The 16,501-nt window shown below is 35.6% G+C and overlaps 1 protein-coding gene across 1 annotated transcript in view; it reads right to left on the bottom strand.

Annotated features, from left to right (window-relative positions):
• Window positions 1–16,501, bottom strand: part of NEK1 (NIMA related kinase 1) — a 203,017-nt gene that overhangs the window by 120,433 nt on the left and 66,083 nt on the right. The window contains exon 19 of the mRNA XM_017863295.1: window positions 11,610–11,712. Within this exon, the coding sequence (XP_017718784.1) occupies window positions 11,610–11,712 (103 nt within the window). The remainder of the gene's footprint in view (window positions 1–11,609; window positions 11,713–16,501) is intronic.

The following is a 16,501-nucleotide window of genomic DNA, read 5'->3' as shown; positions in this document are numbered from 1 at the left end:
GGTCTCGAATTCCTGCCTCGGCCTCCCAAAGTGCTGAGATTACAGGCATGAGCCACCGCAGCTAGCCCAAACATTATTTAGAATAATAAATGAATATTTTTTTAAAGAAGATCTGAGGAAAATAATCTTTTCAAAATAAACAGTGTTGAAGAACTAATTTACTATACAGGATAGTCTATAGCAAAGATCAGCAACTATTATCAACACGTCAAATCTAGTCTGCTGTCTTATTTCCAAAATCAAGCTTTACTAGAGCACAGCCACACTCATTTGTTTAGTCTTTTACTACTATGGCAGAGTTGAACAGTTGTACAAAACACCATACGGTTTAAAGCTTAAAATATTTACTATTTGGCCTTTTACAGGAAAAATATTTGCCTGCCCTTGCTTTGCAATGCTGCCATATCTACAAATTTTGCCTAAACTAAAGCAAATAGTAATACGCCATTTAAAAAGGAACAAACAACATAGTAAAACGGCTAAAAGCATAATCTTGAAAGTCAGACATTATGGGTTTGCACCCTGTTTCTGTGCATTACTACGTGATCTTGGGCAAAGTGCTAGTAACTCTGGGCCAGTTTTGAAATCAGTAATACTGGAATAAAAATTCCCACTACAGAGACTTACTATCAGGATTAGATTTACATTCATTTTAATTAATTTTATTAATAATGGCCAGAGCAAACCCACCTTCCCTCTGACACACACATAAATACAAAACCACCACCAACAAATAACATTTGGCTTGAAGTCTTCTTGACAGAGTTTCCCTAAACTGCATCTTTTTTTTTTTTTTTTTTAAAGTTTCAGTTACCTATACAGGGAAAATTTTAAATTCATCAAAAAGCACGAGACCAGTCACAGTGGCTCATGCATGTAGTCCGGTATTTTGGTAGACTGATATGGGAGGATAACTTGAAGCCAGGAGTTTGAGGCCAGCTTGGGCAACACAGCAAGACCTAACTCTACAAAAAGATTAAAAAATTAGCCACTCATGATGGCAAGTACCTGTAGACCCAGCTACAGCTACTCAGGAGGCTGAGGTGGGAGGATCACTTGAGCCTAAGAGTTTGAGGCTGCAGTGAGCTATAGATTGCACCACTGCAATTTAACCTGGGTGATAGAGGGAAACTCCATCTCTAAATAATAATAATAATAATAATAATAATAATAATAATAATAACAAAAGTAAATAAAAGCACATAAAATTATTTTGAAATACATTTCTTTAAACTGTAATTCAACCTAAAAACTATTTACATTTGCCCATAGAAACCATGTTTTAATTCACTGTGGTTTCCCAAAGCAGTTAATAAAATATACTGTTCAAACAACTTAACTATAGCAGGTTACCAATTCCAGAGGGTTAATCCTTCAGATTCAGAATTTAATCATAACTGTTCTGGCTTATTTGATATTTTAAAATATCGGGAAACACATACTGGGCTTAAGACCTGAATCTGTTAGAACCTCTTTAAAAGGTTTACAAACCTGTGGGAGAAAAACAAAAAGTCTAACATTTCATGCCATCAGAGAACCAGAAGAAGAGAAAGAGTGCAGTGTTGAAAAAATATTTGAAGAAATAATGGCTTAAAACATGACAAGTTTCGTGTAATCCATAACCTTGCAAATTCAAAAAACTAGCAAACCACAAACAGAATAAATCCCCAAAAATCCATTTCCAGAGACGACTTAATCATACTGCTGAATACTAAAGACAAAGAAAAAATATTGAAAGTGTCCAGAGAATAACAAAACATTAACTACAGGAGAAAAAGCATTTGAATATTCATGTGAGAATTTCCCACTGAAAACTATGGAGGATAGAAAGCCAGAAAGTAACATTTTTACGTGAGAAAAGAAATATGCTGTCAACCAAGAATATTGCATCCTGTGAAAACACCATTCAGACATGAAGATGAAATAAGACATTCTCAAATAAAGTAAAGGAATCTATAGTCGGCAGACCTGATCTGAAAGAGCTGCTAAAGGAATCTCTTCAGGGAAAGGAAAGAAAAAGAAAACTTGAAACATTAGGAATCAAGGAAAAGTAATAGAAATAAGTATTTATATAAATATATAACAAAGTATTCCTTTTCTCTTAGAGTTATTAAACATGTTTGACAGTTAAAAGCAAAGGTATAACATTTCCTGGTGTTATTTTAATCTGTGCTAATGTAATAGAAGACAACTACACCATAAAGGGGAGAGAGTAAAGAGGCTACTATGTTGGAAAGATTTCTATGTTTCAACTGAAATAGTATAATATTGTTTATAAACAGATTGTAAAAGTAAAGTATGTATTTTAACCCCTGGAGCAACCACAAAGAAGTTATACAAAAGAAAAATATAGCCAAAATCACAATAGATTAATTAAAATGGAATATTAAAAAGTGTTCAAATAATCTAAAGGCAGGAGGCAAATGGAAAGAGAAACAAAATCAGAGTATAAATTCATTCAATGGAGTACTACTCAGCAGCAAAATTAAACAAGCTATTTACACATGCAACAACTTGCATGAACATCATTATGGTGCAGGAAAGAAACCAGTCACAAAAGGTTACAACATACCAGTACGTGTACAGACAGTTTCCGACTTATTATAGTTCAACTTACGCTTTTTCAACTTTACAATGGTGTGAAAGTGAAAAGCATTCAGTAGAAAATGTACCTTAAGCACCCATACAACCATTCTGTTTTTCACTTTCAGTACAGTATTCAATAAATTATAAGAAATATTGAACACTTTATTACAAAATAGGCTTTGTGTTAAATGATTTTGCCCAACTGTGGGCTAATGTAAGTGTTCTTAGCATGTTTAAAGTAGGTCAGGCTAAGGCATGTTTCGTAGGTTAAGTGCAATAAATACAGTTTTGACTAAATATTTTCAATTTACAATAGTTCATCAAAATGTAACCCCATCATAAGTCAAGGAACATCTGTATGTATATATACATACAATTTACAAGACACTCTGGAAAAGACAAAATGGTTGCCAAGGTGTTGGGGGTAGAAGGAGAGAGTGTGACTACAGAAAGATAGCATAAGAGTTAGGGGGCTGATGGAGTTGTTCTGTAACTTGATTGTGGTGCTGCTGGTTGCATGAATTTACACATGTGTTAAAATTCCTGGAAAAAAGTCTATATTACTATAAGATCATTTGAAAATAAAATGTTCAAAAAATGAGGTGCCAATGCACCACCTGGGAAACAACATCCAGAAGGCAACTGGATAAATAGGACAGAAGTTAGGAGAGTAGTCTGAGTTATAGATTTTCAAGTCATCTGGTAGAATTATCAGTGAGATCGCCCCAGGATATTATTTATAGTGAGAAAATAGCAAGGACAGAGCCACAGAGAATATTGGCATTTAAAGACTGAGAAGAAGAGTTCTATAGAAGGCATTAAGAAACTGTAACTAGAGAAATAAAGGGTCAATCAAGAGAATATGGTATCATGGAAGAAGGAAATTTTGAAGTAGTAGATCATGATCAAATGTCACAGAGAGGCAGAGTAAGATGAGGATTAAAAATAGTCTATTATATTTGGCAAGATGGATAGTAGTGACTTCTTTGATATGATGATAAACTATTAACAATAAACTGAAAACTAAATAGTAGATAAGAAAGGAGAGACAGCAAGTGTTTCATTCATTTGAAGAGTCTGGCTATGAAGAGGAGGAAAGAGATAGGATGATAACTACAGAGGTATGCAGAATTAATGATGTGAGAAATTTGAAAATATATACACTACATACATATATTATTACATATATATTATATATATGTGTGTGTATATGCTGTAGGAGAGTACCGGTAAAGACGCAAAGTTGAGGAGAAACTTTCTTATGTAGATAAGCGATGGAATAAGGCTCAAAAGTAAGAGATGGTATGGCATAGAATAGAAGGAAATGGCTGAAACCAGAGAAACTACATTATTAATCATCATAGCTTTAATTTTCTCCAGCAGTGTTCAGAAGACTAAGTATAGTAACAGTCACTAGTTCAGTTACACAAAATGAGGCGGGATATGCTAACTCAGAAAATAGGGCTCCATAGGGAAGACAGGCTAGCCAATTATATAGGTATGTATATAAATAAGTGAATTTAATGATCACGTAACTCCGATGAGCTTTAAAAGCATCTATTTTGGAAACAACACAAATGTTCATCAACAGAGAAATTGAACAAAATGTGGTACATCCATACAAAGGAATATGACTTGGGAATAAAAAACAACTAACTAGTGATAACACTCCAGTCACAAGAAAATTATACACTATATGATTCATAATTTTATATTAAATTCTAGAGAGGACAAAACTATAGTAACAGGAAGCAGATCAGTGGTTGCCTATGGCTGATGGCGGTGAGGGGTGACTGACTTCAAAGGGGCATGAGGAAACTTTTAGGGGGGCAATGGAACAGTTTACATATGATGATGGTGGTGGCTACGTAATTATATACATTTGTCAATACTTATTGAGATATACACTTAGAATTTTATTGCATTTAAATTACATGTTAATAAAACCAATTATAAAAAAAGGCTCTTGTATGGTAACCTGGGTTACTATGTTCTAACATGAAGTATGTTGCTAAAGACTGCACTTAAAAGTAGCTCCTCCTAGGGCAGAGAAATGTTACAGTGTATGACATTATAATGGTGATAAATAAATACCATCATATATTTGTTTAAATCCATAGAATGTTAGCACCAAGAGTGAGCCCTAATGTAAACTATGGACTTTGAGCGATAATGATGTGTCAATGTAGGTTCATCAATTGTAACAAATGTACTGCTCTGGTGGGTGGTGATAACAAGGGAGGCTACACATATGTGGGGGCATGAGGTATACAGAAAATCCTTGTACTTTTCCACTCAATTTTGCCACAAACCTAAAACTGCTATAAAAAATAAAGTCTATTTGCTGGGCATGGTGGCTCATACCTGAGTGGCTCAGCCCAGCACTTACGGAGGCTGAGGAGGGTGGACTGCTTGAGTCCAGGAGTTTGAGACCAACCTGGGCAACAAGGTGAAACCCCATCTCTACTAAAAAAAAAAAAAATAGCTGGGCATGGTGGCACGTGCCTGTAGTCCCAGCTACTTGGGAGGCTGAGGTGGAAGAATTAGCCAAGATTGTGCCACTGCAATCCAGTCAGGGAGTGAGTCCCTGTCGGAATTGAAAAAAAAAAAAAAGAGTAGCTCCTCTACTTAGTCTAATCTACTGTCTCCAGATGTAGGCTCTAAAATTATGAGCAAAGGGAGTATAGGAGGCAGAATTCTAAGGAAACTTTCAAGGTTTTTGTTACCTCTCTGTACTCCATTGGGTCAACCCTGCATAATCCCCGGGACTGTGAATATGATAGATTTTGTGTTAAATGCAATGACTGATGTTAACATAAAAAGATTATCTGGTGGGACTGACCTAATCACCTGAGCCTTTTAAAATCATAGTTTTCTCTGGCTGGTTGTAGAAAGGGCAGTCAGGAGTTTGAAGCATGAGAGGGATTTGATGCACAGTAGGTTCTCCATTGCTGAGGAGGCCATCTGGCAAGTAACTAAGAGTGGTCTCTCAGAGTTAAGAGTGGTTCCAGGCCAAAATCTAGCCAGACAATGGAGGCCTCAGCTCCACAGCAACAAGGAAGTGGATTCTGTCAATACCCTGAGGGGGACAGGGAAGAAGATCTTGCTCTAGCTGAGCCTCTAGGTGGTAATACAGCTGGCCGACACCTTAATTTCAGCCTTAAGAGACCATGAGAAGAATACCCAGCTAGCACATGCCAGACTCTTACCCAAAGAAAGTCTAAGTAATAAATTTGTGTCGCTTTAAGCCACTAAGTTTATGGTAAATTGTTAACAGAATAGAAAACGAATACAAAGAGGCAAATTATAAGTAGCACCTCTGCCTTACCATAAAAAAAGTTCCAATTTAGAACTTAAAATCTGTGAGGCTTCTTATCCTGCCCAGAGTTAACCTTAGCACTCACTTCTAATCTCTGCCTTATTACTAGTGTAGATATTCTTGTCCAACATTAGATTATAAATTACTTTAGAAACAAACTATTTCTGAGTAAGCTTTATATACTTACTACTCTCAGTGTTTAACAAATTGCCTTATTAATTTAGTGAATCAATAAAATAAGTAATATATGATGTACACACCCAAGTATACTAGAAAATACAAATTCTTCATATTTAGCCACATATTTCTAAGGCAAAGTTTTATGTCATATAAGGAATGAAGGAATTCAATATAGTTTAACAGAATGAATCTTAGAAAGTCACATAAAAGTCATTCTCAAAATGTACTGCAGCTCTATAAAACATGTTTTAAAAAATGAGAACACAACAATAAAATGAAAATACTGATTATAAGAGGTCAAAGTGAACACTACTGCTTTCCTTCCTGCAAAATCTTAGTATAAAAAAGTATTTTAAGTGAATACATATCAGCATTCAAAAATAAACAAAACTCCTGGTAGTCCTAACACTAAAAGGAAACTAGAGACCAGGAAAGTACACAAAACCAGCTTAAAGTTGAATTTAAAAAAGCAAAAACATGTCAGAAAGAGTACTACCACAGAAGGTGTGAGTAACACAAAGCATGGTTTAAGACATATTGGAAGCTAAGAGCATGAGAAGGTCTAATAGCAGACAACAGTGGTTAGAGTAAAAGGGTTACCTCCAGTACACTAAGCATCTCCACAAACCAGCAAGCAGTGTCAGTTACTTTGAAACAGGAGTGGTAAGAGAGAGCATAGAATGAAAGGACAGGCCAATGCTCTGGGTGATACCTAGGAAGAATGAGAGTCTCTTAAGCCCAGAAAATAAGCCGTTAAGGCACTTGCACTGAGAGAGTACCAGTATGTCCCACTCATCCTTCACTCTCACTGAAAACTGCAGAGAACAGATCATGGCACTAGCACACTGCCATCTTCCCAGGGAGTCACCCAAACAAAGGCAATGAATAGTAAAATTCATACTCCCAATCATGAACACACTAGCAAGGGTGCTGAACATTTGAGGCATACCAACACTACGAAATACCTAACAAACTTCAAAATGGAAGAAACCAAAGTAACACAGTCAACAGCACACTAAGAACAAGACTTTATAACAATTATAATACTACCAGGGAAATGAAAACATAAGAAAAGAGTTTTATGGGAAAACTAATTAGAATTCATAGACATGAAAACGTAATTTTTTGAAATAAAAGGAAACTCATTAGATGAGCTGAATGGCAGAGTAGACAAAACTAAAGAATATATTCCAGTGAGCTGGAATATCAGGCCTAGAAATCCTTCCAAAACACAGTAAAAAGACAGAAAAAGATTTTTTAAAGTATATTACATGCAGAGGTTCCAATGTATCAGTCTAATAGGAGTTCTCTTGAGAAGAAAATGTAGAAGCAATATTTGAAGAATTTATAATTTCAAATGTCCCTAGAATTGAAGATAAGTACTCACATTGAAAGCATTCAGTGGAAACTTAAGCCAGGAAAACAAAAAACAACTGAGAAATATTCAAGTAAAGTTCAGAACATCAAGGATAGAAAAACAGTCCTATGAGTTATGAGAAAGGAAAGAATTCCTTATAAAAGAACAAGATCCAGAACATCACGTCTCATTAGCAACAATGTAAGTAGGAAGATAATAAAGCAGAATCTTTAAAGTTCTATGGAAAATAAACTTCAAACTTATATTTCCTTATCCAGCCAAATTATTATTCGAGGCTCACTTGTAGCCGTGATGAAGTAACAGATCTACCCTCCCATCTTAAACAACTAAAAGTCCGAACAAAACATATGAAATGGTTTTAAAACACTAGACAACAGACAGCACAGGAAAGTGATCCTTGAGAGAAGGAAAACAAAGGTGGTAAACCCAACAGCTGCCCACCTTACTGACTGGCAAGGGTTTCCTGGCTGCAACACAGACAGAAGGTAATCAAACAGAGTTTGGCAGTCCCCTGAGTTGAGGAAACAGCATTCAGACCTTGGAAAATCGAAGAACACTAGAATTTGCAGAACAGAGGTGCAAAGAAGAACGACCTGCACGGTGGAAGGGTGCTCAAGATCTAATGAGGGTCCCTAGAGCTTCCTGCTGAATGACAAACAACATATTGTCAATAATACCTGAGGTTCAATCAGGGCTGCAAATGTCTCATGTTTCCAAGAGCCAAAATGAAAAGACCTCCAAAACTAATAAAGCATTGGGTATTCAAAAGAGTACTGCTATAGCAGTGAGGCCAAATTAGCACTAGACTAAAGACTGTTCTGTACCGGCCTAGCAAAGCCTACAGCCAAAGCTTACAAGCAAACCTTGAAAGACTCAAACTATTTCCAAGTAACTTAACTGCAATCCCAGAAAAAAAAGTCCACAAATATTTATAAAATACACAATGCCTGGTATCCAACTACAAATTACCAGACATGTGAAGAAAAAAAGATGACCCTAATGAGGGAAAAAAATCAATCAAGAGAGACTCAGAAATGACACAGATGGTAGAATTAATAGATAAGGACATGAAAACTGCTATTATAATTATATTCCATATGTTTAAGAATATGAAGAAAAGTGGGGACATGGAAGGTATAAAATAATCCAAATCAACTTTAACATAAAAAATTCAATCTCTGGCCAGGCATGGTGGTTCACGGCTATAATCTCAGCAATTTGGGAGGCCAAGGCTGGCAGATCACATGAGGTCAGGAGTTCAAGACCAGCCTGGCCAACATGGTGAAACCCCATCTTTACTAAAAAATACAAAAGAATTAGCTGGTTGTGGTGGCACATGCCTGTAATCCCAGCTACTCGGGAGGCTGAGGCAGAAGAATCTCCTGAACCCAGGAAGCAGAGGTTGCAGTGAGCCGAGATCATGTCTCTGCACTTCAGCCTGGGCAACAAGAGTGAAAACTCTGTCTCGAAAAATAAACAAACAAAAAACAATTTCTGAGATGGAAAACATATAATGTCTGCATAGAATTAACAGACACAGCAGAAAAAAAGATTAATGCACTTGAAGACACAGCAATAGAACAACCCAAAAGGAAACACAGAGAAAAAAAAAAAGACTGAACAAAATAAGAGCATCATCAGTGAATGGTTGGTAGTGTACAAAGTGGTCTAATATATGTGTACCAGAGACCTAGAAGAGGCAGAGAGGCAAACGGAAAAACATTTTTTGAGGAAATAATGGGCTGGACGTGGTGGCTCATGCCTGTAATCCCAGCACTTTGGGAGGCCGAGGCGGGTGGATCACCTGAGAGGTCAGGAGTTTGAGACCAGCCTGGCCAACATGGTGAAGCCCCGTCTCCACTAAAAAGACAAAATATTAGCCCCGCATGGTGATGGATGCCTGGAATCCCAGCTACTCAGAGGGCTGAGGCAGGAGAATCACTTGAACCTGGGAGTCGGAGGTTGTAGTGAGCCGAGAATGCACCACTGCGTTCCAGCCTGGGTAACAAGAGTGAAACCTGTGTCAAAAAAAAAAAAAAAAAAAAAAAGAAGGGGGGGGGGAGAGAGAAAGAGAGAGAGAGAGAGAGAGAGAGAGAGAGAGAGAGAGAGAGAGAGAGAGACCGACCGAAAGAAAAGAAAAGAAAGAAAAGCAAGCAAGCAAGCAAGAAAAGAAAGAAAAGAAAAGGAAAGGAAAGAAAGAAAGGAAGGAAGGAAGGAAGAAAAATTTCCAGATTTGATGAAAATCATAAACCCACAGATCTGAGATGCTCAATGAACCCCTATCCAAAATAAACACGAAGATAACTACACAAGCAGGGTGCAGTGGCTCATGTCTGTAATCACAGCACTTTCGGAGGCCAAGGCAGATGGATCACCTGAGGTCTGGAGTTCAAGACCAGCATGGCCAACACAGTGAAACCCCATCTTTACTAAAAAAATACAAAACTTACATGGGTGTGGTGGTACACACCTGTGATCTCAGCTACTTGGGAGGCTGAGGCATGAGAATCGCTTGAGGCAGGGAGGCGGACAGTGCACTGACCCAAGATCTCGCCACTGCACTCCAGCCTGGGTGACAGAGTAAGACTCTGTCTCAAAAACACACACACACACACACACACACACACACACACACACACACACAAACCACATCATAATCAAATTGATTCTAGTGATAAAGAGAAACATTTTAAAGTAGAGAAAAAAGATACATTACATACTGAGGAAAAAGATAAGAATGAATGCATAGTTCTTGTCAGAAATAGGGCAAGCCAGAGGTAAAAAGTTTCAGCCTGTAATACAATATCCAGCCAAAATATTTGTTAAAAACAAAAGCAAAATATTTTTTCAGACAAACAAATGCTAATCAAATTTACCAGCAGACCACCATTACAAATGATCATTCAAGCATGAGGACAAAATAAGAGCATTTTCCAACAAATCTTGGAAAGTTCCTCTCCAAAAAAAATTACCAGATTCTCCAGCATGAAAAAAAATAAACTGAGGGGGGAATAGTACGATATAAGGAATGATGTTGAGAAAAGAAATTAGTAAATTTCAGTAAGCCTACCAATTCTTTTAAAAATATTTTAAGTAAAAAATCTGTAACCAAAATTCCAGCTGCTATTGACATGGGAGATATGAGCAAAGGAAAAGCCTGGAGGTTCTCATCTACTATCTAACGGAAAGATACAAATACAGATTAATTCCGGATGTAGAGAAACAAATTGAAGTATCTGTGTTAACAATATAAAGGGTAACTATTTACAAATTTAACTATGTTTCTATGACATTGTTTCAAAGAAAAGATATACTATAGTGAACTACATTAACTCACAAAGATACCACTTATGAACTTACAACAGATATGTAATAAGTCTAATTAAAATATATTACCATCTAATTAACCTATTTCCTATATAAGTGTGATGCTTCATGGGTTGCTGAGCTGACAGACATAATCATCAGTTGTTCTGCAGACAAAATGTCAAAAGGCATTTGTGCACCTCTACAAATCAAACTATCAAGAGTTTTAACTATCTCAAATCCTGTTAAATACCAAAGAGAAAAAAAAGTTTTAATGATTGAAATGATTTTCTAAAAACTTAATATTTTCTTGGATACATGACTTAATTTAGTTAAATGGCATAACCAGAGACTTTACTATAATTCTACTTATAAATTGCTTTTGAGCAAATGCATAGTTTACATATATACTTACCCAAATACTTGTTTCCCATTTTTCTTCTAAAATTCTTTGCCACTTAAAAGTATGTAAAACCAAAAGCATATTGGGGGAGAAAAAAAAAACATGCAGCAATCTAAGAACTTATTTCTTTAATATAAATATCTGGGTTGCTATACCCAATTACACTCTTTTAAAGGAAGGATACAGGTATGAACTTACTCCCAATTAAGCAAAGCAACAACAGAATTCCACCCCTGGTATAAGAGATAGCAGAAGAGAAGGTAAATGAGTTAAGATATCCCAATTTTATACTCTGCAAATGACTTCTGAGTATCTTTACTGCCTCTTATTATGCCTAGATTGTTAGATTGTCATTGTTTTCTTACACTTACCTTATTCCAGACCTTCACTTGGAATACTAATACATTCAAAATCTCAGAAACAAACAAGATTCATACCATATGTCCTTCGGCTCGAGCTTTATTCTGCATAGCTTCCCGTTTTCGCTGCAGGAACTCTTCTACTTGTTTAGCTCTTTCTACAGCTAGCTGCCCTTTTTGCCTAATTTGAACAAATCACAAAGTCAGCCACCTTGAACATAAAATATTCTAAAAAGTTAAAAATTACATTTATCCTAATTTTTTTTTATTTCAGAATATGAAGGCTGATGAAACACTTTCTCTGTAATGAAGAAATCACTATATATATATTGACATTTACTACTTAAATCACATTCTTTATTATTTTGGATACAAGTAAAATCTATAATTCTACTCTAAGTCTTCACAAGATGGTTTCTTTTATATTTATTTGATCTATTCTACTTATTTAAACATATACAATTATTTTAGATACACTTAATTATGGAAGAATCTGAGAAGTTTCCAAGTTTATTTCAGAACTCTGTATCCAATATAATAAGAATCTTAGCAGCGAAGTCAAATAAAGCAGTACAGCAGCAATTTAAAAAATTAAAAAGAACAAAAGCTTTACTTAAGTGTGAATTTTCAAAATACAGTAAAAGCTATGTTTGAATTCCCTAAATATCACAATTATAAAAGTAAAATGGATAGATTAGGGAAAAGATTAAAACAGAGTTATTTGTTTTAACCTTTTCCAATTTTACTTTTGTGTCTTTCTGACAATTATGAAAGAATGTAAACATGCTGATCTCAGACTATAAATAAAAAGTATCAATAACAAACACTGATTAAGCATCTACTAAACATTGTGTTAGTTACTATGCTAAGTATGGAAGATACAAAGATAAATAAAACCCAGCCCCAGTTATCAGAGAACTCATAGCATGGCATCAATTGCAGTTAATTTTGGAGGTAAGGAAGAAAGATGAGCAAGTTGTTGGCTGTGTTTCTACTTGTATTTTGACTAGTAAGGCACAGAAACTTCCTATATGGGCTTTCTTTGGGACCATAACTAAATTATGTCCTGAAAATTACATGAAATAAATCTCAGTCTCGTACTAAGATTTGAGCATTTCTGATTTTCATATACCAAATAATTGCTTCTTTTACATTCTTTGGCAATGATTACTAACTGAAACAAAATATTTGAAATATGAAACTAAGCTGTAAAACCTAAAATCTATTCCATCATATAACTATGAATGACAGTGATCTAAGGTTCATTTATCTCATGTAGTACTTAAAAAAGATTTTTATGAAATTTCCATCATGGGAATTTTCTAGAATTATATAATCTCTATAGCTGGTTTAAAGGCCAGTTACTATTGCTTTCAGATATGTTTGGGTAGCTAAATCTTAATCTAGTTTCACATCACTAAATCCAGAAATCCACTTCACCAATGCCATGTTAGCTTGAGTAGGCCGAACACAATGAATGAGAAATTTGTTCATGCCTCTGTAGTGCACCTGTGCTGTCCCCTAGCAGTCCCATCAGCCACTGGAAAATTCTGAGATTAATAACACTTATCTATTCTGAATGCAATTTATCTCCTGCATATATCAATGTAAGGCTATATCCTGCTTTGCTATAGCCCCATTTATATAATGCTCAGCCTGAGCAAGGCAGATAAACTTTCAAATGTGATGCTCTGACATGAGATTAATAAGGTATATCTGGTCAGAATGCAACTTATTTACTGTATATATCAAAGTAGGACTGTACCCTGTTCTGCCACACCCCCATCTATGTAAGGCTGGGCCTGAGGAGGCAGATAAACCTTCAGGTGTAATGCTCTGACATAAGATTAATAAGATATATCTGGTTGGAATGAAACTTATTTCCTGCATATATCAAGGCAAGGCTGTATTGTTTTGCTACAGCCCATCTATGTAAGGCTAGGCCTGAGGAAGGCAGATAAGCCTTCAGGTATGATGCTCAAACATGTCATCTGAAACTCTATGGTTACAGATAAGGCTCTTTTGGGGGGACCTATACATCACCATCTGCAAGTAAACAAGACAGTTGATCTCTCTGCTGTGCATCCTCACTGTATCAACTTTCTTCTCTAACTTTTACGGAAGTAAACCACATTTGACTTCCCATCTTAAGATGCTTTCTGTGTCCAGTGACTGCCTGAACTTACAACTGACATAGGTTAAACAGTGGTTGCACAGAATTATTTACTGAGAACCTGGTCATATCTATAACAGCTTTGATTTTTAGATTTTCACACCATTTATGCATATATAACACTACTTGCTCTATGTGTTCATATGATTTATAAATTTTGCTTCATTGAACAATTGCTTCCTACGCTGGCTTAAATAAGCAGGTTTACATTACTGGCTGCTTTCAAACACAAACTTAATAACTGTAGTGATTTTGTTTAACACTAATTATTTTTTCCTCTCATTTATTAAACAAATATCGAGTGTCAAACTATTTGTCACATTATATCTGTCAAAAGATATAACGATGAATAAAACAGTTCCGGGGAGGCAAGGTTGGTTCAACATATGAAAATCAGCATAATACATATTCATAGATTAAAGGACAAAATTAATCAATTTTATCACTCCTTACACTGTTTAAAAACCTGTAAAATCTGTGTTCTCATTTTTCATATGTATTACTGTTTACTACTACATATACAGCAAAAATAGCTCACAACTCATATGCTTAGTCCTCCCTAAAGTAATACAACTGTACTAAACTATGGGCATAAACTATGTTTGTGCTGGGATCATGAGGATTAAGAGAAAACAGTCAGTTTACTTCTTGATAGTAATTTTCTTCATTAAACACTATTAAGAATTCATGTGAGCACGCTCTGTTTTACAAAAATTAGGCTACTTCTTTTGAGTTCCAGAATTACACCACTTAAAATCAGTAAAACACTGACCTGGATTAAGGATAAGAGGATGATAATATAAATGAAAATATAGTAAGAAATTAGGAATTTTATGGTAAAACACAAAGACATTAAAATGGACTAAAAAGAATAACGTAAGAGGATAAGGGGCATCAAACAATGAGATAACAGAAGTACAGTGTTCTTTTATCAAGAAATAATTATCCTAAGACAAACTTTCCTTTTTTTTTTTTTTAACCCTGACAAGAGAAGGGGAGGAAAAGGGAGCAAGTTCTTTTTTCTTTTCTTATTGTAAATGCATGAATAATCAACAAGATTTGGCTAGGAACTGCATGCCTCACATCCATGGTTCAAATTCTTTACCGATAAAGAAAATTTAAAACTTCTCAAAGATAAAGTTGAAGATAACATAAAAATAAGTAGAACTCTAGGTAACAGATAATCTGAGAAATAAAAACGAGTAATATGGTATTGGGAAGAAGAGATGGGGTTGTATAGGATTACTAAGATGAAAAAATGATGTAGAAGGGTTTATTCATTTAACTTCCTCTTAAGGGGCATAACGTCTATGTAATGGAATAAAATTGTTGTTAGTTTTATGCAAATTAAATGAAGCAATACAGACAAGAGGACTTGGGAAAAGTAAAAGCTCCAGAAAAACACAAATGTTAGGTGGCACTCTGTAATTTATTAAAAAGTAGCTTCAGCCATTTGAACCATACATGGCTTGAGTTTCTAATATTGAAAAGCCTAACAGAAGAGGTATGTTATTAAGAAATTGGATATAAGCAAAGTCAGACTGGTCAGAGTTACTGATAAGAAAGGAAGAGGAAAAATAATACCATAAAGAACAAACAGGCAAATATGGGTGATTATGAAGAAAAGAGAATCTGAAAGAGTCTTACATCAGATTTCAGTTTGTTGATTCAGTTTGAATCAAGGAAAGGAAAGAATCAAGAATGAAAATGACATACAAATTATAATAACCAGAAATTTTGAGTGTGCAGAGAAAATGTTCTATAGTGCCAGTGACCACTAAACAGTACAAGACAAAAGAATCATTCAGATTGGAAGGGACCTTTGGTATTAACTAGTCCAAGTTTTCACTGAATAAAGTATTCCCATATTCCCATCTAAATACCCCATGAGGCACAGTCATTTAAACCTCTGGTTAATACTTACAGTTTGAAGATATCCATTAAATCCCACAGTCATCCAACCTTTGAACAGTCCTCATATCTGACTGAAATGTATCTTTATATTTCCACCGTGTCTAATTCCTCTTTTACATGACAAGTCAGTCAATTCTTCCAAGTTTGCTCGCTCCTTTAACCATGATTTCTTTTATGATGGCTAATTCCCAGATTCTTTTTGTTTTATTATACTTTAAGTTCCGGGGTACATGTGCAAAACATGCAGGTTTATTACATAGGTATACACACGCCATGGTGGTTTGCTGCACCCACCAACCTGTCATCTACATTAGGTGTTTCTCCTAATGCTACCCATCCCCTAGGCCCCGACCCCCTGACAGGCCCGTGTGTGATGTTCCCCTCCCTGTGTCCATGTGTTCTCATTGTTCATCTCCTACTTACGAGTGAGAACATGTGGTGGTGTCTGGTTTTCTGTTCTTGTGTTAGTTTGCTGAGAATGATGGTTACCATGTCCCTGAAAAGGATATGAACTCATTCTTTTTTATGGCTGCATAGTATTCCATGGTGTATACGTGCCACTTTTTTTTTTTTTTTTTTTTAATCAAATCTATCTTGATGGCCATTCGGGCTGGTTCTAAGTCTTTGCTACTGTGAACAGTGATGCAATAAACCTATGTGTGCATGTGTCTTTATAGCAGAATGATTTATAATCCTTTGGGTATATACCCAGTAATGGGATTGCTGGGTCAAATGGTATTTCTAGTTCTAGATCCTTGAGGCATCACCACACTGTCTTCTACAATGGATGAATTAATTTACACTTCCACCAACAGTGCAAAAGCGTTCCTATTTCTCTACATCCTCTCTAGCATCTATTCTTTCCTAACTTTTAACTGGAATG

Source organism: Rhinopithecus bieti, unplaced genomic scaffold (assembly GCF_001698545.2).
Source record: "Rhinopithecus bieti isolate Rb0 unplaced genomic scaffold, ASM169854v2 scaffold_66246, whole genome shotgun sequence".
Taxonomy (NCBI): domain Eukaryota; kingdom Metazoa; phylum Chordata; class Mammalia; order Primates; family Cercopithecidae; genus Rhinopithecus; species Rhinopithecus bieti.
The sequence above is the reverse complement of the archived record's forward strand: the minus strand, read 5'-3'. Positions and strand labels throughout refer to the sequence as shown.